General features: G+C 36.0%; 4 protein-coding genes across 6 annotated transcripts; 1 reads left to right on the forward strand and 3 right to left on the reverse strand.

Annotated features, from left to right (window-relative positions):
* Positions 8,286-12,565, forward strand: LOC18608405 (histone deacetylase 19). 2 transcript variants are annotated; one of them, XM_007043070.2, is made up of 8 exons: positions 8,286-8,491; positions 9,005-9,569; positions 10,006-10,446; positions 10,992-11,222; positions 11,618-11,688; positions 11,802-11,859; positions 11,960-12,019; positions 12,161-12,565. In XM_007043070.2, the coding sequence occupies exons 2-8, from the start codon at positions 9,042-9,044 to the stop codon at positions 12,257-12,259; spliced, it is 1,488 nt and encodes a 495-aa protein (XP_007043132.1). In that variant the 5' UTR covers positions 8,286-8,491; positions 9,005-9,041; the 3' UTR covers positions 12,260-12,565. The 2 variants fall into 2 exon arrangements, with proteins under 2 accessions (XP_007043132.1, XP_007043131.1); XM_007043069.2 differs by having other exon boundaries at positions 11,960-12,031; positions 12,161-12,563.
* Positions 12,687-17,550, reverse strand: LOC18608406 (chloride channel protein CLC-e). Of its 2 annotated transcripts, XM_007043075.2 has the most exons (6): positions 16,799-17,549; positions 16,501-16,704; positions 15,919-16,385; positions 14,980-15,537; positions 14,161-14,369; positions 12,687-13,673 (listed from the first exon to the last, which is right to left on the reverse strand). In XM_007043075.2, exons 1-6 carry the CDS (start codon positions 17,502-17,504, stop codon positions 13,616-13,618), a joined length of 2,202 nt encoding a protein of 733 aa, XP_007043137.2. In that variant the 5' UTR covers positions 17,505-17,549; the 3' UTR covers positions 12,687-13,615. The 2 variants fall into 2 exon arrangements, with proteins under 2 accessions (XP_007043137.2, XP_017971239.1); XM_018115750.1 differs by lacking the exon at positions 12,687-13,673 and having other exon boundaries at positions 14,280-14,712; positions 16,799-17,550.
* On the reverse strand, positions 18,028-21,278 carry LOC18608407 (UDP-galactose transporter 2). Its single transcript, XM_007043079.2, has 5 exons — positions 20,682-21,278; positions 19,565-19,749; positions 19,246-19,446; positions 18,600-18,761; positions 18,028-18,492 (listed from the first exon to the last, which is right to left on the reverse strand). The coding sequence occupies exons 1-5, from the start codon at positions 20,812-20,814 to the stop codon at positions 18,130-18,132; spliced, it is 1,044 nt and encodes a 347-aa protein (XP_007043141.2). The 5' UTR covers positions 20,815-21,278; the 3' UTR covers positions 18,028-18,129.
* On the reverse strand, positions 22,184-25,903 carry LOC18608408 (ankyrin repeat domain-containing protein 2A). The gene is made up of 9 exons (XM_007043081.2): positions 25,771-25,903; positions 25,631-25,676; positions 25,022-25,200; positions 24,163-24,375; positions 23,897-24,045; positions 23,582-23,750; positions 23,404-23,496; positions 22,361-22,500; positions 22,184-22,283 (listed from the first exon to the last, which is right to left on the reverse strand). Exons 2-9 carry the CDS (start codon positions 25,665-25,667, stop codon positions 22,184-22,186), a joined length of 1,080 nt encoding a protein of 359 aa, XP_007043143.2. The 5' UTR covers positions 25,668-25,676; positions 25,771-25,903.

The raw sequence follows: 26,251 nt of genomic DNA on the forward strand, positions 1-26,251 counted from the left end.
GAGTCTGCTCTGATATCAAATATCACAGGCCAAACTTCATGTAATCTTTAACCCTGAAAATAGAGTTTAAGTAAGCCTATAAATTATGAGTCCATGTTCCCAACCTAACAGACATACTTGATAGGTAGTAGAAGATACATGTTTATATACTCAAAACCCACCCCATCTCTTACTGATATAGGATTTGTGACACATAAACAAATGTAATGCCAACATATTGATTTCTTTTGTTTTAAAACAAGTTTAACATTGAGAAACATAAGATATAGGTTTAGTAAACAATGGTTTTACAAGAAAAAAAAGCTTATAAGCATTAAGGTATTTAAATTATTAAGGGGGATGGAGTTTTTTTTTTTTTTTTAGATAAAAGTAAACATTTGGAATTAGATGTACAAGTCCTTGGATGACCAGCTGCTATAAGTGGGAGACCAGAATGTGGACGGTTCTTATCTGGACCAGGAATATGGTCCAATGGCCTAATAAACTCGATTTGGTTTGGATCCACCAAAAACTAGATTGGCTCAATAACGTTGTTGTGTTGCCTGCTTTCTACTGAAGAAGGAAATATATATTATATAAACATAATGTTTGAAAAACTTTTAAATTAATTAAGAAAATTTAAATAATTTTTTATTTTTTTACTATATTCAATTAAATCTTTGTATTTTTATGTTGAGTTAAATATGCCTATGACTACTAGTTAACTAATTTTTATTAATCAAAATGTCACTTATCATTTCATATTTATGCCATTGATGTGTCACTAATGTGAACTCATGGTTATGTCATCATGCCACATTAATATATCACGTTATTATCGATTATGATATGTTAATATGTCATGTAATCATTAATTATGATATTTAAATATACCACGTCAGCACCACATGGTATAAAATATCAAATGATATTTTGATTAAGTTAATCATTAATTATAAGAGTTAATTTGGCTCAAAATAAAAGTATAAAGATTTATTTGACCTAAAATAAAAATATAGAGGCTTGATTGAACGTAATAAAAAAAAACTTATTTGAATTTTCTTAAATAGTTTAGATACTTTGTTAAGTATTATGCCTACTATTTATAACAAAGAGACCAATAAAAAATCAAATAACTAAATCATCCTTCCATATTTACATTGCGACACATCAACTTTTTAGAAATTACATTATTGTCTTTTTGAAATGGTTTGGATAATGCTGCATATATATATATATATATATATATAAAAGGACAGCACAAAAATATTTTTAGGTTTAGCCATGTCAAATAGGGTATTAAAGTCATTTCTCATATTCAAATATGGGTTTTTGTGGTATTTTACTATCTAGGTTTTTTATATAAAATGTATTTAGGCCCATTCGAAATGTTGTGTTTATACTTAGTTGAAATAGTGTGTTTTGGGTTAAAAAGAAAAAGAAAAGGAAGGAATGGACCGCTGAAGCTTTAGGCCCATTCGACTTAGATTTGTTTTCTCTCTTGACTTAATTGGTTTAATTCCAAAACCCAAGAAATGAAGAGACAATTAAAAATAAAACAAAATAATAATAAACATTATAATCATCTCAAAATAATAAAAAATGAAAAAACAAAAAATAATGTTAACAGAACTTTGCTATCCTACATTAAACCTTGAAAACCCTAGTTGTTGCTTCGCAAGGAGGCGGACTCGTTTGGAGTCTTCCCAATTAATGTGGATGGAAACCAAGGACGAGAAACAATCAGAATAGGTTTTAGAAGAGGGAGAATAAGGTTAGAAAACAATGAGAGGTGTGGTGATTCAAATAAGGTAATTAACCAGAGTCAACTAGTGCAAGGAGAGATTCCTAAGTCATCATATCGAAACATATTAATGCATGATAATAAAGGTACCATGTTAAAAAATGAGGATTTTAAAGAAGAGGGCCAGTTTATGCAGGATGTTGAATCAGATGATGACGAGATTGGACTAGTTATAGAAAGTTCGTATATTAGACTAACAAAATAAGAAAAAGAAATGATTAGAAAGCCTTGAAGACGAACTCTAATTGAGAAATTGTTAGAAAGAGATATAAGTTACATTTATCTATGTAATAAAGTGAAGCAATTATGGTCATTAGAAAGAGAGTTTCAAGCAATAGATCTTGATAATGGTTACTATTGCTTTAAGTTCTTAAAGAAATCGGATTATAACTATGTTTTGTTAGAGGGTCCTTGGATCATCACGAGTCATTATCTCACCATCCGAGGATGGATTTTGGGATTTAGATCTAATGAGGCCCCAATTGACTTAATCACTATATTAGTTAGGTTACCAAGAATGCCTTTAGAATTTTATAGTAGATAAGTGTTGACAAGAATTGGAAACTTATTAAGGAAGACGTTGAAAATATATTGGACCACCTCCTATGCTACAAAAGGGAAGTTTGCTCAAATTTGTGTCGAACTAGATTTAACGAAACCTTTGGTGGCCAAGGTTCACATAGGAAAAAAATGGCAGGGGATAGAAAATAGAGGGCTAAGGATGCTATGTTTCCATTGTAGCAAGTTTAGGCATGGTGTTAAATTATGTCCAATCCGACAAAAAGAACAAAAGGGGTTTTCAAAGGAATAAGTGCATAAACTAGCAGAGGAAAAGAAAACTTTAGAGAGAGATTATGAATCTTCACGCTTTGGCCTGTGAATGATTACTAAGAAAACTTATAGGAAAAATACTAAAGGTAAAGTAGAAGGAATGAGTAAGCCAAAATTTAAGGTTCCACAACAAGAAGAGAGTTACAAAAAGGTTTCCAAACCTGGCTCAAAATTTTACATTTTAGTAGATGAAGAATATAATTCTAGTGATGAGAAATTTGTTCTTGAAAAATGGAGTCCTTGAGCGAGCAAATATTAGACATGGGAAAAACATTGTTGTGAGGAAAAATAAGGAAGCATTGAAAGATTCTCTACAAGCAACAACCAGTGCTTCGAATAGAGATCTCATCATTGCAAAAGTTAAAGGAAAATAAACAGCTCCAAGGGTACTTAAAATACCATCATCAGAGCCTGAAATATCGAGTAAGAAAGAGATATAGATTAGGGAAAAAATGAGGTATCATATGTGAACAGTGTGCCAGATACTCAAAGCAATCATCATGAATTAGTAAAGATGGATTTGAAAAACTTGCCTTGACAAGAAACAGCCCCGACTACTACTTATCTCTTCCTACCATCCAAAAGAGTTAATGTAGTTAATATTGGAGTTGGAATTAATGGCATTGCAAGGGAAAAAAGGGGCAATATGGTGGACTATAAAACTATCCCTAGAACAAGTGAGATCACCACATTAGTGGATATGGAATGGCAGACAGTTTGGGAGGACATTATGCAAGATTAATCTTGCTAATGTGCAAATTGTTTAGTAGGTTGGTTGTTTTTTTAAAGTTGAGTTTTATTTCTTTTATTCATGACCTTATGCATTACAACATACTCAGTTGGAATGTGAGAAGAGCTGTTTCTTGAAGATGTGTCTGAAACATCAAAAACTTGATAAAGTTATACCAGTTGCAGATAGTTATCATATTGGAGCCGAGAGCATTGGATAGAAAAGCTGCTAAAATATGTTAAAAAATCGAGTTTCCAAATTTCTTTCAAGTAGAAACAAATGGTTTCTTGGGAGGTATTTGGATCTTGTGGGATGCAAGAAAAATCTATATAGAGGTAATGGCCTACTCTTCGTAACAGGTACATGCTTTGGTGAAGAATGCAGAAGTGAGTTGGTTCTTGACAATAGTATATGGTAGCTTGGTAACAGAAGAAAGGGGATGTTTATGGAAATCATTAAGTCTGGCAAATGAAGTTCATAAATTACCTTGGTTGGTAATGGGTGACTTCAATCAAATAGTGTATCTAAAAGAGAAAAAAAAAGAGGAGAAGTGTGAATGTAAATCAATGTAACAAATGCGGGATTGTATGAACTTTTGCAAATTGTCTAACTTAAGAGCATCATGTCCGAAGTTCACTTGGTGCAACAAAAGGGACAAACTAAATTATACAATAGTTCGATTAAACAAAGCATTAACAAATGAAGCCTGGTATGATATTTACCCTCATGCTAATGTACTGAATTTGTCGAGGACTTACTCAGATTATTATTCAATTTTGGTATAGTGTAAAAACTTTCTAGACGAAACTCAACTTGATAAAAGTTTTGGATTTGAACTTGCTTGGATGTCTTACCTAGGTTTTAAAGATTTCATCAAAGGAAATTAAAGAGTTGAAGGAGTTGATGTTGTGGCAACTTTGAAAGACTTATCATCTTCACTCATTAGTTGGAAATATGAAACATATGGCAATATTTATAAATGGAAAAGAAAGGTACTAGCCAGACTTAAAGAAATCCAGACCCAACTTGATATAAAACATAATAATTTCGTAAATCTGGAATTATCATTGGTGGAAAAATATAACTTGATTCTATATCAAGAAGAAATTATGTGGTAGCAGAAAGCAAGACTTGATTAGGTGAAATATAGGGATGCCAACACAAAGTTTTATCACGTAGTGGTAAAAGGGCAAACAAAGAAGAAATAAGGTCTTAACTCTGAAAAAAGATAATGATACTAGTGCCACAACCAAAAAGATAAAGAGAATTTGGTCTTATAGGTTTACCATAACTTATATAAAAATGATGGTGATCATGCTTTTCTCCTTAAAATTTTGAACTGAAGGTTATGTGATAGTAAAAAAGCAAATATATTGAAGTTTATTACTTACGAAGAAGTAAAGAAAGCTACGTTTGATTTAAATCCAAACAAAAGTTCTAGGTTTGATGGATTTCTAACAGCATTCTTTCAAAGAAATTGGGATACCATAAGTTTAAATGTATTCAAGATACTTTAATCTGCGTATAACTCTGGCTTTTTCCCAATTGCTTTGAATCACATGTTAATAACTCTTATCTCTAAGGTGGACAATCCTAAGAGGATAACTCAGTTTCGTCCAATTAGCTTATGTTCAGTCATGATGAAAACAATCAATAAAGTATTGGTTGACCGTTTGAGACCTTTATTGGTTGATATAGCAAGAATCAATGTAGCTTTATCCTTGGGAGGCAAGCCACATATAACATCATAATAGCTTAAGAAATAATCTACACAATGAGGATGATGAGAAGGAATGAAGGAGCAATAGCAATAAAAATTCACCTTGACAAAGCTTATAACAAACTGAAATGGAGCTTTCTACAAGAGGTTTTAGAAGAAATTGGCTTACCATTCGAATGGGTGAACCTCATAATGTTTACTGTGAAAATGCCCACATTTTCCATTATTTAGAATGGCAAGACAATAAATTCTTTATCACTTACAAGAGGCATCTAACAAGGTGACCTTCTTTCACCTTATTTGTTTGTTATTTGTTGGGAAAAACTTTCACATTTAATTGAAAATGCAGTACATATAGGAGATTGAAAGCCGTTAAGAAGTCTTGTGCTATCTCATATATGTTTTATGGATGACCTGATGTTATTTGGTATTGCCCCAACAAATCAAGTGAGAGTAATGATGTAGGTTCTTCTTCATTTTTACAAAGTTTTAAGACAAAAAGTTAGCCTTTTAAAGTCTAAGTTCCTTATTTCTTCAAATATTAGTAGTACAAGAGCCAACAGATTAAGCGAGGTTGCTGAAATACCTTTAACAAAGGCTTTGGGAAATACCTTGGTACACCAATGTTACATGGAAAAATCAAGAGAGAAATATACTCTGAGTTGGTTTCAAAGATTAAGTTACAATTGGAGAGATGGAGTAATAGGAATCTTTCAATGGTAGCGAGAATCGCGCTAGTTCAATCAATAACTAGTATGATGGCAACCTACCTAATGTAAACATTCTTATTACCAGAAAAAACTATTATAGAGATAGATTGTTTGAATTGAAATTTCATTTGGGGTCATATGGGGAATATAAGAAAAATCCATGCACTTAATTGGGATAAGCTTTGTGCGAAAAAAGAAGAAGGAGGATTGCATATTCGTGAAACTAGAAAATTCAACTTAGCTTTACTTACGAAGCTTGGTTGGAGTATATGGCAACAAAAATATAACTTTTGGGTTGAGATCTTGAAAGAAAAGTACCTTTGAGATAATGTTTTTATGTTAGTAACAGCTAAGCCAACAGATTCACATGTGTGGAAAAGTATCTTGAAGAGTAGAACAATACTTGAGAGAGACTCGGGAAAGAGCATTGTAAACGGTCATAGAACAAAGTTCTGGTTAGATACTTGTTGAGTTGTGATCCATTGCTTAACTATGCTCTCAAGGACCTGTCGGATATAGAAGTAAATCTACCTATAGCTAGTTATTGTGATGAGTTTAGAAATTGAAATTTGTAGCAAATTGAGCTAGAGTTACCTAGAAACATCATGTTGGTGATAGTAGCGGTAATGATTAACCCATCTAATGATGAAAAAGATAAAGCTCTCCGGCTTCCATCAACCCATGGGATATTCTCTATCAAGTCGATATATGAGTTACAAATAAATAACATTTTCCAAAAAGCTAGTTATTGGCAGCAGATCTGGAAATTTTATAGTTCCATTTATGGAGATTAATGCATGAATCATTGCCAACTGCCAAGTGGCTAACTAAGAGAAATGTGGACATCTTAGCTTCATGCTCTCATAGTACAATTCATATGGAAACGCGGTTTCATGCCATGAAGGATTGCTCTCTCAACAGGAAGCTATGACTACAAATAGATCTTGAGCTCATATAGGGTAATTTTTTCTCCTTTGATTTACAAAGTTGAGTGGTAGGTAATATAAGGAGTGATAAAGTAGTTGAAGGAATATCGTGTGTACTATTTTCATGCATCCTACATGATTGCTATAATATTGGAGGAATTTATCCTTGATGCTTCTTTTGTTTGGCCAAATAATGCATGGCAATAAATATGGACCAAATCAAAAGAAGTTTAGGACAATTTGAAGAGAGAACAAGTCACGATGAAGAAAGAGACCTTAGTAGCTTGGAAATCACTAGAACATTCTTATGTCAAGCTCAATGTGGATGGAAAAGCTAAAGGTCAACTAGGTATGCCGGCAACAAGCAGGGTAATTGGAGATGAAATGGGAAATTGGTAGCTAGGATTCACATATAAATTTGGCATTCCTTTTCTCTTAATGCAGAACTATGGGCATTATACTGGGGTTAAAATTGTGCTAGGATAGAGGTTTCAGGAAAGTTCAGGTGGAATCGAATTCTTTGTTAGCAGTTCAGAAGATTTTTAATCAAGGTTCACAGTTAGATTCAAACTTAGAGCTAATCAAGGGCATTATGGAGCTACAGCATCAGTCTTGGGACTGCACTATATCTTAAATCCATCGTGAAGCGAATAAATATGTTGATTGGATGGTCACTTACCATGAAGATTTACCCCTAGGGTTACATATTTTCGATTCTCCACCAGCTAACATTAGAACAATTTTATTTGCAAATATTCTAGGCATATCTTGGCCTAAAATGATATAATAAGTATTTTTCTTATAATTTTCCCACTATATATAAAAATAATAATAATAATTTAAATATAATATAAAAATTTGTTTATAAAATTGGAACACCAAAACTTTTTTTAAAGGGTAAAATACCCTTACCTCTTAAGTTTTGATCGAAACTATACGAAAATCTATTAATTTTCAAAATAAACACTTCATTTCAAAAAATATTTTTTCGCTAGACACTTAAATCCAGCCATTAGTTAACCATTAGTGTTTTCATCAATTTGATGACGTGATAAGGGTAAAAAGATAATTTAATCTTTAATTAATTTTTAAAATTAATATTATATAATTTTATTAATTTTTTATTAATTAAAAAAAAGCTCCAGAGAGAGCATCGAAGCTCCACTTTCTTTAGGAGTTAGGGAGGATCGATTGGTGCTCCCTTTTTTTAAAATTTTTTAAAAATATAATAATAATTTTAAAATTAATAAAAAAGAAAAGTTATTTTAATCTTTTCTTAATTTTTGTTGATTGTGTTTGTGTTTTTAGAGTGAGGTATCTATTTTAAAAATTAATGGACTCGTTTGAAATTTCAATTAAAACTTAGAAAGTAAGAATATTTTATCTTTTTTAAATTATCAATACTTTAAGTATTTTACCTTTTTTAAATTATCAATACTTTAAAATAATTATTTTTAATTTATTATTATTATTAATTTTTTTTAATTTAAAATTATTCTTCCTTTCTATTATTATCATTATTGACCGTATTTTTATTTGACCTTAATTTTTTTTATAAATATTTGAAAAAGGAAGGGTAAGAAGCAGGGCACCATTCTAGTGTAGTAATAAAAGACGGAACCACTTTCTAAACTTAAAAACGCTGCTGCCTTTGTCAAATCTCCTTACTCCTAAGAGACGAGGCCGTTTGATTCGTTTATCATTTCTTTTTTTTTTTATTACAACATTCAGCAATTGCGAACTTGATTTTGAGGCAAAGAAGGAAAAAGCCTACTCCGCTCTCTTTTACGGGTAAAATAATTTTGTTTCTATTCTGGGTTGTGTTTAAAGAGGTTTGATTTCTTTCGTTCGAAGTTATATAGTTAAAGCTTGTCAATTATTTCTGTTTTTTTTTTTTAAACCGTTTTCCCAGTTTGCTTTCCCTATTAGATGTACCTTTGGTTTTTGGAAACTTTGAATCACATTTCCTGCCTTTCTTCAATTTGTGAATACTTGTTTTGCACATCAACGGCCATTGTAGTAGGCTAAAGTTCTGGCTTTTTTCTGGGTAAATATGTTATTGTTGAGAATATTGTGAATAAGTTCCCTTCTTATCTTCTCATGGTAAATCTCGTAAATGGGTTGTTAGGGGTTCTTACTCCGTGAACTTTAGATGTTTGTATGCGTGAAATGATATATTTTTGACAATCTCTCATCGAGTGGAATGAGCCTTGTTCCTCTTCAATTCCTTGTCCTTGGGATGTTGATTAAATACGCTTTGTTACTTGTATTAGTTAATCTGATTAGAATTGTTCATGAAAGCAGGAAAACGAGGAAACTGAGATCCTAAGCTTAGTATTTAATGGACACCGGAGGGAATTCATTACCTTCAGGGGCTGATGGGGTGAAGAGGAAGGTTTGCTATTTCTATGACCCGGAGGTGGGGAATTACTATTATGGGCAAGGCCATCCTATGAAGCCTCACCGAATTCGAATGACCCATGCCCTTCTAGCACACTATGGGTTGCTTCAGCACATGCAGGTTCACAAGCCCTTCCCTGCCAGAGATAGGGATCTTTGCCGCTTCCACGCTGATGACTACGTGAACTTCCTCCGCAGCATAACCCCTGAAACGCAACAAGATCAGCTCAGGCAGCTCAAGCGCTTCAATGTTGGTGAAGATTGTCCTGTCTTTGATGGCCTTTACTCCTTCTGTCAAACATATGCCGGTGGATCTGTAGGTGGTGCTGTCAAATTAAATCATGGTCTCTGTGACATTGCCATTAATTGGGCTGGTGGTCTGCATCATGCAAAGAAGTGTGAGGCTTCGGGGTTTTGCTATGTCAATGATATTGTCCTTGCAATATTGGAACTACTTAAGCAGCATCAGGTATGTTCTTTATATCTTAATTCCTTATAAGCTTTCTATCTCGCTTTCCTTATCTTGTTCTCCACTAATTTGGGCATTATTTAATTGTTTTTATGCATGAGTGAAGCCCTGAAATCTTCATGCAAGTGCTATATCTAAATTGCGTCTTCCGATAATCACCTTATTTGGTCCAAAATGATATGTGATATGGCTTGTTTGCAATTTGTCTTACAATGTTTTATTGAATACAGATTAGATGGATCATTGACAATGGTTGTTATAGTAGGCATGAATGGATTATATAAATGTTGATTTATTTCACCTGAATGACTTGTTTAATTTTTCAATTCATGCATTTCCTCCTTGGCTGTAAAGATATTTTTTCTTTTGGCACCAGTACCAACTTTATGTTATGTAGTTTGTCATTGATAATGCTTCTGCATTCTCCTTGTTGCAGCGTGTTCTATATGTTGATATTGATATCCACCATGGAGATGGTGTGGAGGAGGCATTTTATACAACTGACAGGGTCATGACTGTTTCATTCCATAAATTTGGAGATTATTTTCCAGGTACAGGGGATGTACGTGATATTGGATATTCAAAAGGGAAATATTATTCCCTTAATGTTCCTTTGGATGATGGTATCGATGATGAGAGTTACCATTACTTGTTTAAGCCAATTATTGGTAAAGTTATGGAAGTTTTTAAGCCTGGTGCTGTGGTCCTTCAATGTGGTGCTGACTCCCTATCTGGAGATAGGTTGGGATGTTTTAATCTTTCAATCAAGGGTCACGCAGAGTGTGTTAAATTTATGAGATCATTCAATGTTCCGCTGTTGCTACTGGGTGGTGGTGGTTATACCATTCGGAATGTTGCTCGCTGTTGGTGCTATGAGGTAACTGGCCTATTACTATTACAATTGGTTAATATTTCCTGATTGGCTTGACAGTTGTTATCTAATGTTAATATATGGTAAAGTTGACTTTCTGGTCAACTTTTTGTCTCCCCTTCCCCCTTCCCTCTTTCTCTTTTTATGTTGTTTATGTTGGAAGATGTCCAAATCATAGCGCTAAATTGTTTTTCTTCATCTTTAATCCCCATAAAATAGCTCTCTAGTTTTTGGTTATCAAGATGATAAAGCAAGAACTAGTAATTTGATTGGAATGTGTAGAATCTTGTGTTAAATTAATTGAATATATATTGGTCTTTTCTGCTGCTCAAGTCATGTACACTCTTCACAGCATTTGGTGTCACTAAATGCTCTTCTTCTTATTATTCTTTTTGGGTAATGCCTCTGTGTTGTATGTTTCATGACGCAACACTTAAGTTGATTCTATTTTCTACTTTGTACATATTATAATTTGCTCTGAAACTTGGAAGAACCATTTGTAGTTTGCTAGTGTTTGATTACGTTATTAATAGCGATATCTATATGAGCAGACAGGGGTTGCACTTGGAATGGAAGTTGACGACAAGATGCCTCAACATGAGTATTATGAATATTTTGGTCCAGACTATACTCTTCATGTTGCCCCTAGTAACATGGAAAACAAGAATTCACGGACATTACTTGAAGATATACGTAATCAGCTACTTGACAATCTCTCAAAGCTTCAGCATGCACCAAGTGTCCAATTTCAAGAAAGACCACCTGACACTGAGCTTCCTGAGGTGTGTTCTGCAGCTACTTCATTTTATTTGCCGAAATTTTGTCCTGGCATCCTTTTGCATCTGGTATCAATAGTGGAAATTTATCACATGTTTCACTCTCTGTTCTCAATCCTTTCCATGAGTGCATGTCCTTTTTTTGTGTCCATGTTTGGCATTGCACATTTACTGTTTAGATCTTGTGTTAAGGTTCCTTGATTGTTAAATAATAATCTAATAGGCAATTAAAGATATCTATTTTAGATTTATCCTCTTTTTTACTCTTTTATTTTGCCAATTTAATGCAACTTGGTGGTAGTTTGCATTGATAGATTTCCTCATTTTACTAGGAATTACATTTAGCCTCATATCTGCTACTCGACTCTTAGACTTGTTGCTTTTTGATTTGTAATGTTCAGGCTGATGAAGATCAGGATGATGGAGATGAGAGATGGGACCCAGATTCAGACATGGAGGTTGATGAGGAGCGGTATTTATCTTTCAATCTTTTTCTATTTTTAGAAATTTTTTGGGTTTTAAACCCCTAACTGTTTTTCATTGCATTCTATTTTCATCTGTCATTGACTCATCACATTTATGCAGCAAGCCAATCCCAAGCAGAGTAAAGAGAGAAGCAGTTGAACCTGAGACAAAAGATCCGGTATGCTTTATGCTATAAATGTTAGATTTTGTGATTGTGTATGATTCTTTTTCTTGTTAAGCTCGTGCTAGATTTTCATTATGGCTTATATTCTTCTCAGGAGGCTCAAAAAGGAACTGCTGAGCAAGCTAGAGGCTTTGACACTGCAACAGATGAGACTGTAAGTACAAAGGTGAAGTTTTGAGACACAAGCAGCAGGATGAAATAAAAGTGGTTGTTCTTGTATTGTATATAACATATGTGACCATACTCAAAATGATATCACGGCTCTGAAAAGTTGTCTTGATGCTGGTTCTTGCAGGCTGTAGATGTCAGTCCTATGCCTATTGATGAACCAACTATGAAAGTTGAGCAAGAAACATTGAACAAAGCAGCTGATCCGATGTACCCGAAGTCCTAAGCAACAATCTCTCAAATAGATACTGGATGTTTATCTGTGAATTCAGATTTATAATTGTGCATTAGCATTTTGTCAAACATTATTGGCCCCTATGTTTATTGAGTTTAAGTTTGTACAAGTCATGAAAACCTGAACGATTTTGCTTTACATTGTAGCGTCTTCAAGTTTGAACTTGAAGTTCAAAACAGTGTAAGATTATTAGTAGCAGTTTATATAGCCAAGAAATTTTTCTAGCATTCTCATTTATAGAACAATGGCAGAAAGATGGTGAATGCTGGATCATTTTCCTTGTTACCAATAGGGTGATATTGTGGATCGAAATTAAAAAGCTTGTAAGGTATGGCATTTGAACGATTTATGGTAATCGTACTTGTGTTCACTTTGGAAAAGCTCATCTTGCCCTTCTACTCTTTGTCCAAACCAGAAAGGTAACAATGGATAATCTATATAATCACCATCGATAAGACATACAACAAATGTTGAATTGTTTTGCTTCCTATTAAAACAAAGATCATGTGATCCATCCAAAATAGAAAAGAAAAAAGGGAAAAAATACAATGATGATGTGATAGTAAAACCGAATTAGATTTCGTGTTAAAATGCCATGTACAAAGGATTGGACAGGAGAATGTCTCGTGCATTACAGTGATTCATAATGCTGCTGTTGGAGGCAGTAAAATGGCCGCAATACTTGTCCCAAAAATTGAATGCTTGATTAGTTCTCAAATTGCTCCAATTTGCACAGCCATAGAACATCATGTTGGAATATCTCCCCCCAGTTTTGGTAAGTCCCTTGAGAGAATATTAAAAGCAAGACTAAATGTATACCTGTTGAAGTACCTACCTTTATGAAGTCTGGCTAGTGTAGAGAAATCACCAGTGAAGAGATATATATAAGAATCAAAACTTTGGAACAAAACTATGACACCTGGTGTGACACTCCTATTTGAACAATTCTATTTTTCCTGTTCTTGTCTGTGTTACCAGCTTTCGAAACCTTCGATCTTCAGGGCCGTTCACCCGTGAACAGTTGAGCAGCCCTGACGATCCTAAGGTAGCTATGCAAGCTAGAATTCTCCCTGCTTGAAAGAAAAAAAGTATAAAATAGCCCTTCAGTTGTTCCATGCACAGCACAGATGGGACCAAAAATCTCAGCTCCCAATGGTTCTTCGGGGCAATGTAGCTTCCCTGCAACTGATGAGGCTCTTTAACAAAGGAGCTAGGTCCATGCATAGCCAAAAGTACATTTGATTGGGCTTAAATGGGTAGGGTCACCAAAAATGGAAATCATAGTACAAAATCTGTCATGTCAATTATTTTCTCGTCTTCTATCATGTGTAATGGCAGGCTTCATCCTCATTCCATAATCCCCTTTACCACGTCAAAATCAAGAGATTCTCTTGTAGCTAAGGCTCTGCAACAAGATAAAACCACCCGCCAGCCAGCAGCCCATAAAGGAATAAACACGGTCAAAAATGAAAACCAAGTTAGTACATATAAGAAATTGAAATTGGAAGCATAATGTCTCTGAATCATTTTTGGCAGTTTTAGCACACAGACAGGTTTCCAAACCCCGACTTTAACTACTTTCCTTTCCTTAAAGAGTTTGATTTTGTTACACATGATTCTAATTCCATCTAAATATAAAATTTGAAGCTAGCAATTCTCTCATACTGCTGCCACTCTGCACCTTGTTTGTAACATAGTTCTATCATTGCCAAAAGTCAAATTATAGGAAAGAAAGGGTTATCTTATGCATGTGATGCAAAACATGGTATGCAGATCATACATGCTAATTCACCATATGTCTAAGATTTAGCCTATTAAAGAATTAGTGGACTGCCATTAGAAGAACAGCATTAAAATCCATGTAATAGTTAAAGAAACGCATCAGAACAAACCTGCAAGTTAGACTGATACATTCTCTGTCCAAAAGGCCAACTGGCCGTCCTCGGCAGTCTTTGACATGCTCGGATATAACTGGAACTTGACTCAAACCATGTTTAGTCATGATAATTTCGGCAGATAGAAGATCCATAGTTGGTGTAGCTGTCCATGGCACTTTACATTTTGCACTATCCAATGAACATATTTCCGATACCAAAAGCTCCTGTAGCATGACTTGCCAATTAGTCAAAGATTGCATGGTTTCACCTTTATGTGCAGGGTAATAGGGGGAGTCACTTGGTGGTGTAAGAACCATAAAGATGAACTGGAAGCCATCTGGCTTACAAAATACAGAAATAATGTGCCTTCAACACACATATCTTTGGTATAAATCTACACCTAACATGGTGATTTCTAAACATAGTGAAGCATGTAGCTTCAGATGTATCTCACAATGCCGACTGTAAAGATTGTCCTCAGGATTAACTGAAGCAGTTGGAATGGCTAGTAGTCGGAGGTAGAGATGTACCCTTAGAACTTCACTATTGTATCCCAAGAAAAAATGACTGTAAAGATAAAATCCTACACTGAAGTTAATATTAATCTATTTTAAATGGCAATGGGGCACTTGTTTAGTATTTTCGTGATAAGAGACAACTTTCTCGCTTTTCATCTTTTCCTCGACCCTTATTTTCCATGAGATCCTAGGAACTGAATAAATCTTTATGATTTTTTTTTCCTTCTTTCCCCTTGCATAATGGACAACATGCCCCGACAATAAGTTGTTAAAGCATTTGATTCATGAAAAGTTGAACCAGCTATCTATAACATACCTTGGATTCTAAGCATTTGTCTTTCACAAATTTGCCGAACTCATGAATATCTGTAAGCGTCAATAAACCCATTAGAAGGTTGTCATCATCAACAATGATTGCACAAGATTGCTTCTCCACAAGCATAAGAGTCACAGCTTCTGTAAGCAAAGTACTCATCATAACTGTCACATATCTTGTCCTCATGGCTTCTGAAACAAAAATTCTCTTATCTAACTCCTTGGTCCTAATACTGGAATCATCAATGCAGAGTGAACTTTCAACTTCACAAAGGTTTCTCAAATAAGGTTCTGTCTCAGGTGGTGCATCCATAGAAGATAGACCAGTAGCACTGTCTGATGCTTTGGGCTGTTGACTTGTACTAGTGTTTCCGTCTTTGAGTGCTTTTTTCCCTTGGACATCCTTTCTTCTCATCCTTCCAGATGTAATCCATGAAGAGAATCCAACAGCTCCTAGTAAAGGTAAAACAATCCGATAATCTTGCGTCAGTTCAAAAAGAAGCAGAACCGCCGTAAGAGGTACCTGACAGACCCCTGCAAGGGTAGCAGCCATGCCAACCTACACAAGGAGATCCATAATGATCAACCGCGCTATAGTTTAAAAATAAAATCATTTTGAGAACTTCCACAGCATGTGAAACTCATAGTTTGCAACCAAAGACGCATAAAACCATCATCTATCAGTTATCTTCATAATTATGGCCTTTGGTACTATTTTTTACTTTTTCAGTCTGAGCAATAGGAAAATTTCTTAGTAAACTTCTTTTTGAAAAATTAAAGCACCCCTAACGCAAGCATGTATGAACTCAAATTCAAATGAATAACAAAAAATCAACTTACAACTGAATAATTTCCGCATTCAACAAACAACCTTTGAATTTCAATATAATAAATGCATTTACAAATAGAAATACGTCAACCAATCTTTACAGAAAATTACCAGGCCATATGCTTGTGGTGATGCCACTTCCAAGATGGAAAGGTGAATAGCTGGATTAGACTGAGCAATTGCAAAACTAATGAATTTTCCATATGCCATTCCAGTTGCTGCACCAATAAAAAGGGATGGGGCATAATACCCTCCTACTAACCCAGAGGCTCGGCACACAGAGGTTGCAATAATCTTGACTGCCACCAGCTGAAACAAGAGATCACCTGAAAGACCTTTAACAAATGGCCGAGATTCTAACAAAATGTCCACATTCTCAAAACCCCAGTATAGAATTTCAGGATATGCCAACGCTATTACACCCACAGTTAGTCCCCCTACTACAGGAAATACGGGCTTTGGTATCCCAACATCCTTGTTAAGATTGTCCACAACACCCAACAGGTAAGATGTCAATTTGGAAAATGTCAATGAAACCAAGCCACAAAGTATACCCAGCAACAGATAAAGTGGAAGTTCTGAAAATAAAGTTAAAAAGAAACAGATAAACGTATTCATCCAATTAGCGTGAGAATCATGAAAGAAACAAAGGTTTAATAGTCTCAAATGAGGAAGAGAATTCATGAAATTTACCACCAGCGGACCTGAAATCATATTCAGGAACCTTAAAGGAAGGTTCAGAACCAAGACCAACTTCAGAGACAACAGAAGCTATAACCGCACTGAGAATAACCATAGAAGTTGTGTTAGTAAGAGACACCGATGAATCCGCCGGCGATGATGGCCATAAAACCGACTCAACAGCGAAAAAGCAACCCGCAACGGCCGCATTGAAACCTGAAGATACATACAAAACAGACTAATTAATACATTAAAGAGACCCAGTTGCAAAGTAGTGTTTAGAATTCAACGGAAAAAGAAAATTACCAACCAGATGAAATTCCAGCAGCTGAACCAGCAGCCAAAAGAGAAAGCTTGGTTTGAGGATTTTTATCCAAAATAGAATGAATTTCTTTAGCAATAGACGAACCAATCTCGACGCTTGGACCTTCCGGTCCTAAGGAATTACCAGTCCCCAGAGTGACACAAGCCGCTACCGTCTTCAAGAAAGAACCCAACGCAGTTTTGGCACTATAACTAGCTTTCGAAACGGCGTCTCGAGCAGCGTTCAAGACGCTGACGATTAAACCGCCGCATGCAGGCACTAAAATGACACGTGTCCAGACGGAGTCGAGAGGCTCCTCTCGTAACCATGAAGCACCTCTATAAGGAATCCCGTCCCAGAAGAAGTCGCGAATCTCATGCACGCCGTTGTTGAATAAAACGACGCCGAGACCCGTAAAGACACCGACCAAGCACGCCGATATGATCACCCCTGAATTGTCGAAATTATCCCGGGCCGGATCATCGGCGGGGCGGCCCACGAGGCTTTGCTTGTCTGCGGAGTCTGGTAGAGCAGCAGCAGGAGCCGGGTTGAATCTGGTGCGTTGATTTTGCTTGGGAATGGGGGTGCAAAAGGCGGAGAGAGAGAGGCGGTTGTTCTGGAAAGGAAAAGCCGGGCTTTTGCAGAGTGGGAGTGGAGAGGAGAAGAGTAGGGGAGAAAGGTGTGACGTGGACAACCGAAGCGCGCGATCCATGTTCTCTCCTCATCCGAAATCCGCACGTAGATAACTGATAACTAGTTACGACTTTATTTATTAAAATAGTGCAGTTTATTGGTAACTTCCAAGTTCACAACTAACGAACCACCTGGTAGCTGGTTACTCTGGTTTATGTTGGCTTCTGTCTCTTCCTGATTTCCTAAGGCCATGTTACAATTTTTATGGCTATCTTTTTTTTTTAGAAACATTTTTTCTATATATAAGTTTGAAAATTATTCTTTATTAGTAAAATAGTTTCCTTATTTATTTTGTCACAATTATTATTTATATTATTCAACCTTTAAATACACATTTTACCCTCAATTATTTGATAACGGTAGATTTACCAATTTATAGGTGAGGTTTTAAAATGTAAAATTAAAATGATAGAAATTAGACTAAATTAATGAATTACCATCAAATTGATGTGAAATAAATAGTTGAGGCAAAAAGTATTTTTCATTAATAAATTCTTATTCTGAAATAGAGTTAGACTACAATAAAATATTGAGAGCGTGAGGAAAAGAAAATTTTAGTAACACAATAAATTTAACATTTTGTACAGCCGGTCCCAGTGCTTAATTAGAACATAGGAACAATATCTTTGGCGGAAAATACAAATCTATCCTTGAGATTTCCCAAGCTCAACATCCTTGAGTGGTGGAGACCCGTCCACTTGCTGCTTCAATAGTTTAACGTCTTCTTCCGAAGCATCTGTCAGGTATGGGATTACCTTGGAATCAGCTTGCTTCTTCTCAGCCTCAACTGCCCAACTGTATACTACCATGCCAAGGACAGCAATGGCCATCCCGAGTATGTTTTTCAGTGTCAGCTCTGAATCAAAGAGCAGCCATCCCAGCATCAAGACACAAACTGTTTTCATGTGGCCTAGAACCTGGAAAGAGACGGCTGAGAATCGCCCGATGCACAGATACTGGCTTATATTGCAGAATACTGCTAAGAAGCATGAGAGTAGTATGAAAAACTGCGCATTTTCCCAATCACCCATGTCAGTATTTTTCCTCACAGAAGTATATAGTTTAAATGTGTGAAGATGGCTGGCCTTGCTTTGAAGAGACAACTAGTACTTACAATTGCAGGTGACGAAAACTTATAACTTGCCAGTAATTTGCCACTTATGTAGTAATCAATGAATGGACCAAGCAGCAAAAGAGATAGAGCTTGGATTGGAGCTGTTTGACTGAGCAATTCAAAAGAGCCTATCGAGTACTTCTTCTGTAAGGAGCCAATTGACTGTTCCCAGAAAAATGGTTAAGAAACAAGGAGAACTAAAGAACCAGAGAACGAAAAATGAATAATCGATCAACTGATATCATGGACAAATGGCAATCGCTGGGGGAAAACTACGTCAATCAGCAACACTCAGAATAGTTTTTTATTCTTTGCGTATATAGAAAACTACCTCTTCTTGTTAATGTTAATTAATTACATCGTACGAGAGATCCTCTAGAATCTAGATCACTACAGGCTGTGCAGGAAATAGACAAGTTTTGAAGTACAGTAGATCGGTCATTACACATGAGGCCCACGTTCCAAACAACCAAACAAGGTTTGACAATCTCTGCATTTATTAGGTATAAACTGCTATAATGGCTTGATGACTTTGTGCTATTCTGTGCTTTATGTATGTAATCATAACTCTGAGTGCTGAAGGGAAAAATGAGAAATGCTTCCAAGCAGAAGAAAAACAAGAAAATGTGCTATGACAAATGCTTACAATTTGTTGTAAGGAGGTAGAGAGGACAGCGACACAGGCGCAGAGAAATCCTTGTGCGTTTACTTTTACATCAGTAACTGTACAAACGCCCACGCCAACCACCACCACAATGACTGCAATCTTGACTTTGCTTGAGTAGTGTTTACCGTGGAGGATCCATTCCATCACACAAACCACTGGAATCATACTTAGCTTTGAAATCTGTACCATAATGATAAACATGAGGATTAGCTTTGAAATCTAAATCATAATGACATTGATGTAAATCAGAACTGGGATATCGTGTAAGTAGGAAAAAAGAAATACTTTTGTGATTTACCTGATAAAAACCAACTGAATTCAGCATGAGGCTCAAGTTCATCCCGGTTATTGAAGTATTGGCAACGACTGAGAACCAAAGAAGCTCCCACAAAGGAACGTGCTTTTTTGTTGAGTAACCAGTTGCATTGGACACCATACCGATTAAGGCGGTCATAGAGAAGTGGAACCCAGTTAACGTTGTTGCTGTAAAAGCAGGACATGGTTATAGATTTGCAGAGAGAGCGAGAGAGAGAGAGAGAGCCAGAGTAAAGGACTTGAAATCTACTGCCCTTCCAGTATCACGGCCAGGTGGCCAAACTACAGTAAAAATGTTCACGAAATAAAATAAAATACCAACACTGAGAAAGTGCCTTCCCCAGATTTCTAACATTTGGATGAAGAACATTGATAATTTCATCGCCAGAGCTTCCTTTGAACTTTCAGGTTAAAAACAAAGAGATCATTGGCATTCTGGAAAATCAATAGTCATCATCAAATCAAACTTTAAAACTTTTGAAGTTGAGGATTCAAACTAAAGAAGACTAGCATGGACTTGGTTGTCCAAGAATTACTGTAAAACATATTGCTTCAAACATGGGAGATTTTTTAATATGATGGCGGCTCTGTTTGGCGGGTCGGTAGTACTCTTATGCCCTGAGACAATGTTAATTATATGCAATAATAACCAAGCCTAACAGGATAAGATCTGCAATTACAGTTGTAGAACTCATGGTTCAAGATAAAGCAAAACGACGCTCAAAAAGGAATCAATGGAGACTATCTAAAGTAGTGCATTCAAGAACCTTTTAATGCAAAATTAAGGTTCCTGAGTTTTTTTTTTCCGGGAAACAAGACATCTGTAAGGCATGAATCCATTTTGTCCAGAATCTCATTTACTGAGAATCCAAGAGATAAGGTCATAGCTGATAAACAGGTCAGCATAAGAATCAGCAAATTAAGATTTTGACAAATTCAGTAAAGATAATTGAATAGCGCATTCAGGGGATTCGAAAGAAAATTGGCATGCTGTGACTGGTGACAAGAAGGGAGAATGAGGTAGAAAGTATAAGTTTCCAGATCAGACATCAGAGAAGGAGGTAGAAAATAGAGAAAGTTTTACAAGAAGAGCGACTGACCAAAGACGAAGGCATAGCCGCTAGGTGACATGAGCTGCTTGTTGGCCATGATAAGGCCAACAGAGCTGACAACATTCATAGCCCAAGCTCCAATGTCCGATACAGCTGATGCCGGTTTCTTCTCTGTCTCCATGTCTCAATTCAAATAGATCTTGCCGCTTGGTTGGACTCCAAGACAACTGAAACTCTACTGAGCACTCTTCCCCCACAGATGCTACTCAGGCGCAGGGTGATACAAGAAAAAAAAGATTTGGTGCTACTAGTATAATAATAACAATAGTAACACGAACAAAGATAGAGATAATAAAGGGTAGGGACCGGCCAAGCCAGCAAGTCCAAGTCCAGCCAGCCACAGAATATTGCCAGGCCAGCAAGGGGTTCAAATCTACTGTTGTTAAAACAAGTAAAGCAAAGAGACAGAAATCATTGGATGGGCTGTTCTTTTTCTCATGGTTTTCTGCTTTAATATTCTTTTCTTGTTCTCTCCCCCCAAGCAAATCACACCGCGTTGCTCGCGCATGTATCATACAATTATTTTAGGCGTCAGCTTTCAGCTGCTTTCTTTCGTCTGCAGTATAGCACACGTTCACAAATCCCAACCCCTGACTTGATACGCAATTCATTGAAAAAGGCAAAAAGTGAATCGGATTTTCGCTATCCAAAGTTGAACCTCCCCTCCCTAAAATTTCCTTTCTTTACTTTGATTAACAAAAAAAACAAAAAATTTCTTTTTCATTCCTTCAGAAATCAATAATAATGATCAATATAGACATTACATTACTCTGCTTTCATACCATCCTCTTCTCACTCAATGTATGTAACATGTACAAGCACATGACTAGAACATGTCAGTCGGTCGGTGGGTTATACAATTAATTTCGAAACAGTAACTAATCTATACAACAATGTTTCCATCTGCTATGACTATGAGTTAGTTACCACGTCAAAATGAGGGACAGGTGATTGCTCTTTAGGAGAAAAGCAACAAGTGAGATTCCTTTTGTTGGTCCATTGGATTACTAGTGATATTATGAGAACAGATTTCCAATCATAACTGGCGTTTTTAAACCCAGTTAAGAGTTTGCCAGTAAGATTTCTGGCCGTTATTAACTTTTCTTGGTGAACAATTCTTTGTTAAATCGGTGCCATTACAGATCTAGAAAAGGAAAAACAGCCCCGTGTTATGGATGGCGCGATTTGGGTATGGTATAGAGGTCCCTCGGTAAAAACTGTACGGCTCTAAATCGTAATTAAATGAACATGTGAGTACGTCGTGCACACGGTCCATTCCCCACGTAGAAACTATTTCAGAAAATAAATTAAAATACTAATTTTAAAAATTTTCAAGATGTAGCAACCAGACAGCGGCAAAGACAGCATAGACAACGCGTCGAGCTGTGATCACAACCCCATACCGATCAAAGAAAATTTGTCTAATAGCACAGTAAAATGCCTATAACATGCTAAACCCAAACATACACATGCCATTGTCCCCTCCCAACTCACAGGAAGGCATCCTTCTCGAGCAACTTCAGTACCTCGTGCTGATTGTTGAGCTTGGCAACATCAATAGGAGTCTTGCCATCCATGTTTTGGAGAGTGCTGCAGCAAGAAAGACGAAATTACATTACAGAAAAAAGTCAATACCCATAGGAGGTCAGCATCAATTGTTTACTTACACAGCAGCACCATTCTCCAGTAGAAGGGCCACACAGTCTTTCCTTCCATAACCAGCTGCATAATGAAGTGCGGTATTCTTATTCTTATCCAAAGCATCCACCGTGGCTCCAGCTTCAAGAAGGATTTGAGCGCATTTCACCTAAAATATAATCAAAAGAGTATCAGCTTTACTCCCAGACAATAAACATGACACTAAACTCATCCCTTTGCAAGAAAATTTCCAAAACTAAAGAAGCATAACTTAAAACTAGCCCAGAACCCAATAATCTAATCTAATTACAAACTCATATGAACTGCTGATTACATCTTTTTTTTTTAACAAAAAATAAATCTTTCTGTTTTCTTCTTTTGTTATGCAATTCCTTGTCCCAACTTGGTACAATCAATGTTTTTCAAAAGTAAATAAATCTATCATTTATTAAGGGAATCGCATTACACAAATAGCAAAGTTGGAAGGGATATGCCTAGTAGATGGCAATTAGTAACATTAAAACAAGAAGCAAGCTCAGCTCAGTAGCCAACAGATTCCATGATACAGTAACATCTGATAATAATAAGCAAAGCCTTATTGAGTTGTGTCTAGATATGTAGCAACGATATAAACATTTGCCCCTCCGCAAAGATCCCAAGATGAGATGCTACAAGCAAAAGGATGCTTTAAGGATCCAAGTCCTACCATACCAAAATGCTTTTGACAGTCTATTGACATAGACCATCCAAATTCTGGTTCCATATTTGTCTGTCCTAAAACTAACACTCAATTAGGCTATTAAGGGGTCACAAGTGCATTATGGACAGCGATTATTGTTTATGATATAAAGAGAAGATAAGTATTGGAGATTGTTTATGATATAAAGAGAAGATAAGTATTGGAGACTGGTACTGGATAATTGTAGACTATTAGTGATTACAACTATCTGATTTTCTACACCAAATTTGTCCTCGCTAGATGAAATTACTTTATTTGTCAAGTAATCCCATCATGCAACAGCAAAGAGAGAGAGGTGGAGGGAAGAAAGATTCAGTTATAAAATTATCATACCTCACCATATCCACATGCAAAATGCAATGCTGTCCTTCCCTCTGAATCTTCTTCATCCTTGTCGGCACCAGAGGCTAGTGCAGCTTTCAGACCCTAAATCATGAAAACAGTCCAGACTTTTTAGATTATCTGTCAAAGGGTAGAACACATATACAACAACATATTCACTTTCCCATACCTCAACATCACCAACACTAGCACAGTGATGTACAATTGACTCATCCTCATTTCCTACTTCATCACCTTCATCTGCTGCAGAGTTATCAGCTGAAGTAGCTGCATCTCCTGAAGCTGCAAGACCCATTGCTTCACCCAGCTTCTGCAGAACCTCTTTGTCATTCCAGTACCTAGACCAGAAACCTTTACTTTAGTAATTTACTGAAAAAATAAGTTGAATGCAGAAATCGTACTCACATTCTAAAGAATAAAATTTTACGCCCGCAAGCATATGCTTTTATGAAGCTCCTGATCTCCTAGTATTTTGATCACTCACCTCATCATTGCTGCAGGACCACCAGTCTCTATTTCTTCTAAAATATGTTTCAATGATGGATCTTCTTTAATACGTGCCATCCTTTCCTCAATCTGGTCTTTGTGTTGTGGATTAGTCAAACTTTCAAGCATGCTTGACATAGCAGGATCCTGAAGAAAGTCAAAACTAAAACTTCATCTACCAGAAGTGATTTTCCATGTATTATAAGGATAAGAGACTAAAAGAATCGTGAAACACCTTAAACAGGCAAATGAGCCCACATATACCTGCATTAATGCATTACCAAGGCGCTCAGCCATTGTCATAAACTGGGGATTCTGCATAACCTGTTGCATAGTTGAATAGTACTGCTGAGCATCAAACTGCGGCACACTTTCTTCAACAGCTGCACCTTGAAACGTTTGTGTGAGCTGCTCTGCCATTTGGTTAAATGAAGGATCTTTTGCTATCTGCTCAGCTAATTCCTTGATACTTGGGTCCTAAAAACCAAGATGGTTAACATCCATAAGCTACAAAATTAAAATGTGTTGAGATTTAAGGACAAAGCTGTTATGGCCACCAAATTGGGAAAATTTTAAATTGAGATAATATCAATCCCAAATCATTCACAAGAATAACAAACTTCAAGGCACTCACATCCAATTCTCACTTATGTGTATAATTTGTAGAACTATTTTATTGTTCATACCATTGACTTTCTGATATTAAATGAAAAATGAATTCCTACACTTTAAACACCCTTATCCTTGGTACACCATTCTGGATATGGTGCATTGAGCCCCTAAATGCCAGTTCTAACAAAATTTAATATATGTTGTATAAGTGCAAATACAGACTAATTTACAAGCTTTATCCAAGCTCCCAAAAATATCTACGGACACAGTTTTCTTCAGTCGATTCCTAGCCATTAAGTACACTGCTGCAATAGTCAATCAATGAGATTAAACATAAACCTTAAGATGTTCTACTACTGCAACATTAATCAAGGACACAGAGCAAAAGATGCGCTAAAATTATGAAAAGGTGATCAAATCAATAACTTAGAGACAATTGGATTTGGCATGCAAAGAAACAGTTCACAATAATCCAACACAGAGAATTAAAATGAAAAAGAGAGAAGCTTACATTAAGAAGGCCACTCATGGCTGAGAAATCAAATGGATTCGGTGCAGGAAACCCAGGTCCTGGCATAGTGGCAGGGGAAGCTCTACCCTGCGTTGGTTGTGACTCCCCAGTGGAAGTTTCTGCTTTTGAAGTTTCAGATTTCGAGATTTTGTTCTCTGTCGTCAAAGTTGATTTCTCATCTAACAAAGACAAGAAAACATTTAAAAAAAACAACAACAACTCATCAATTTACTTGCTTGCAAACCAAATCAAATCGGAATCCATCAAACATTAACCTCCAACGAAACAAAATTAATCAATTCCTAACACGAGAAATCCCGAAATGGAAAAGCTCTTAATGAAATCCCTAGCTACTGATACAATTACAAAGCAGTATCGACAATAACGAGGAAAGATAGCTGCTTTTTTCCGATTTGAATACCAGATCAATTCAAGACCTAAACTTAGTAGTAAAAAAGAATAACTAGAATAACCTGTAAGAGTAAATTCACTTCACCGCCGATTAAGAAATAAGCAGACGGAGCTCAAATAGATCTCAGAACAAATTACAATCCAATTGGAAAAAAGAAAAAAGAAAACAAAGCAAAACGAATCTGAGATTAAGCTCACCAGCAGCGGCGGATTCCTTCTGCAAATTGGAAGCCATGGGGAATAGCTGAATTCACCGATTAAAAAACAAAAAGTGTTAGAAATTATCAAAAGGGGAAAAATTGAGGATAAATAAGAGATGACGAAAAATGGATTGAAACCTTGATTTGAAATGGTCTTCGTTTATGGGAGCTGAAGAAACTAAGAACAAAAATGATAAAGATAAATAAGAGAATCAAAAACCCTCTCTGACAAGTAATCAAGAGGCAGCGTCGAGGGAAGCAAAAGAAAGGTCCAAAGCTTAGAGTGAAAATATAACTCAAGCACTGGACATGAGATGAGCTGGTGGGCCACCTCAATCCTCATCTTCCCTATGGAACGTAATCGTCCTAATGTTCTTTGACCTTTTTGCCTTTGGGCTTCATCTATATTTACGATATATGCCTTACGTGGCCCAATGATTGGTCCAGTGGACAGGAATCCAATTTCTTATTTTGATTGATCCATGAACATTTTTCTCCATATTGTACTACAAAATATCGACATTTACTAGGTCATCTACTTCTGCCTTTGATCAGGATAAGGGATAAGGATAAGGGGTAATATCCTTTTTTTTTTTCTAACCTTTTCTGTTTTTTTTTT

Source organism: Theobroma cacao, chromosome 2 (assembly GCF_000208745.1).
Source record: "Theobroma cacao cultivar B97-61/B2 chromosome 2, Criollo_cocoa_genome_V2, whole genome shotgun sequence".
Lineage (NCBI taxonomy): Eukaryota > Viridiplantae > Streptophyta > Magnoliopsida > Malvales > Malvaceae > Theobroma > Theobroma cacao.

Bases quoted from the DNA above. Each gene is read 5' to 3' on its own strand.
- LOC18608408 (XM_007043081.2), bottom strand. From the start codon at position 25,667: ATGGCTTCCAATTTGCAGAAGGAATCCGCCGCTGCTG. The intron at 23,751-23,896 runs GTGAGTGATCAA...TTTCTGGTCTAG, and splicing joins GGTCCTGCAGCAATGATGAG to GTACTGGAATGACAAAGAGG. The intron at 23,497-23,581 runs GTATGGGAAAGT...TTCATGATTTAG, and splicing joins CTAGTGTTGGTGATGTTGAG to GGTCTGAAAGCTGCACTAGC.
- LOC18608407 (XM_007043079.2), bottom strand. From the start codon at position 20,814: ATGGAGACAGAGAAGAAACCGGCATCAGCTGTATCGGACATTGGAGCT. The intron at 19,447-19,564 runs GTAAATCACAAA...ATTATGGTACAG, and splicing joins ATTCAGTTGGTTTTTATCAG to ATTTCAAAGCTAAGTATGAT. The intron at 18,493-18,599 runs GTAAGTACTAGT...GAAAATGCGCAG, and splicing joins AGTTTTCGTCACCTGCAATT to TTTTTCATACTACTCTCATG.
- LOC18608406 (XM_007043075.2), bottom strand. From the start codon at position 17,504: ATGGATCGCGCGCTTCGGTTGTCCACGTCACACCTTTCTCCCCTACTC. The intron at 14,370-14,979 runs GTATGTTATAGA...GTCATGCTACAG, and splicing joins ACAAATGCTTAGAATCCAAG to GAGCTTTTGGTATCGGAAAT. The intron at 13,674-14,160 runs GTTTGTTCTGAT...ATCTTGTTGCAG, and splicing joins TGTATCAGTCTAACTTGCAG to AGCCTTAGCTACAAGAGAAT.
- LOC18608405 (XM_007043069.2), top strand. From the start codon at position 9,042: ATGGACACCGGAGGGAATTCATTACCTTCAGGGGCTGATGGGGTGAAG. The intron at 9,570-10,005 runs GTATGTTCTTTA...TCCTTGTTGCAG, and splicing joins AACTACTTAAGCAGCATCAG to CGTGTTCTATATGTTGATAT. The intron at 12,032-12,160 runs GTGAAGTTTTGA...TGGTTCTTGCAG, and splicing joins ATGAGACTGTAAGTACAAAG to GCTGTAGATGTCAGTCCTAT.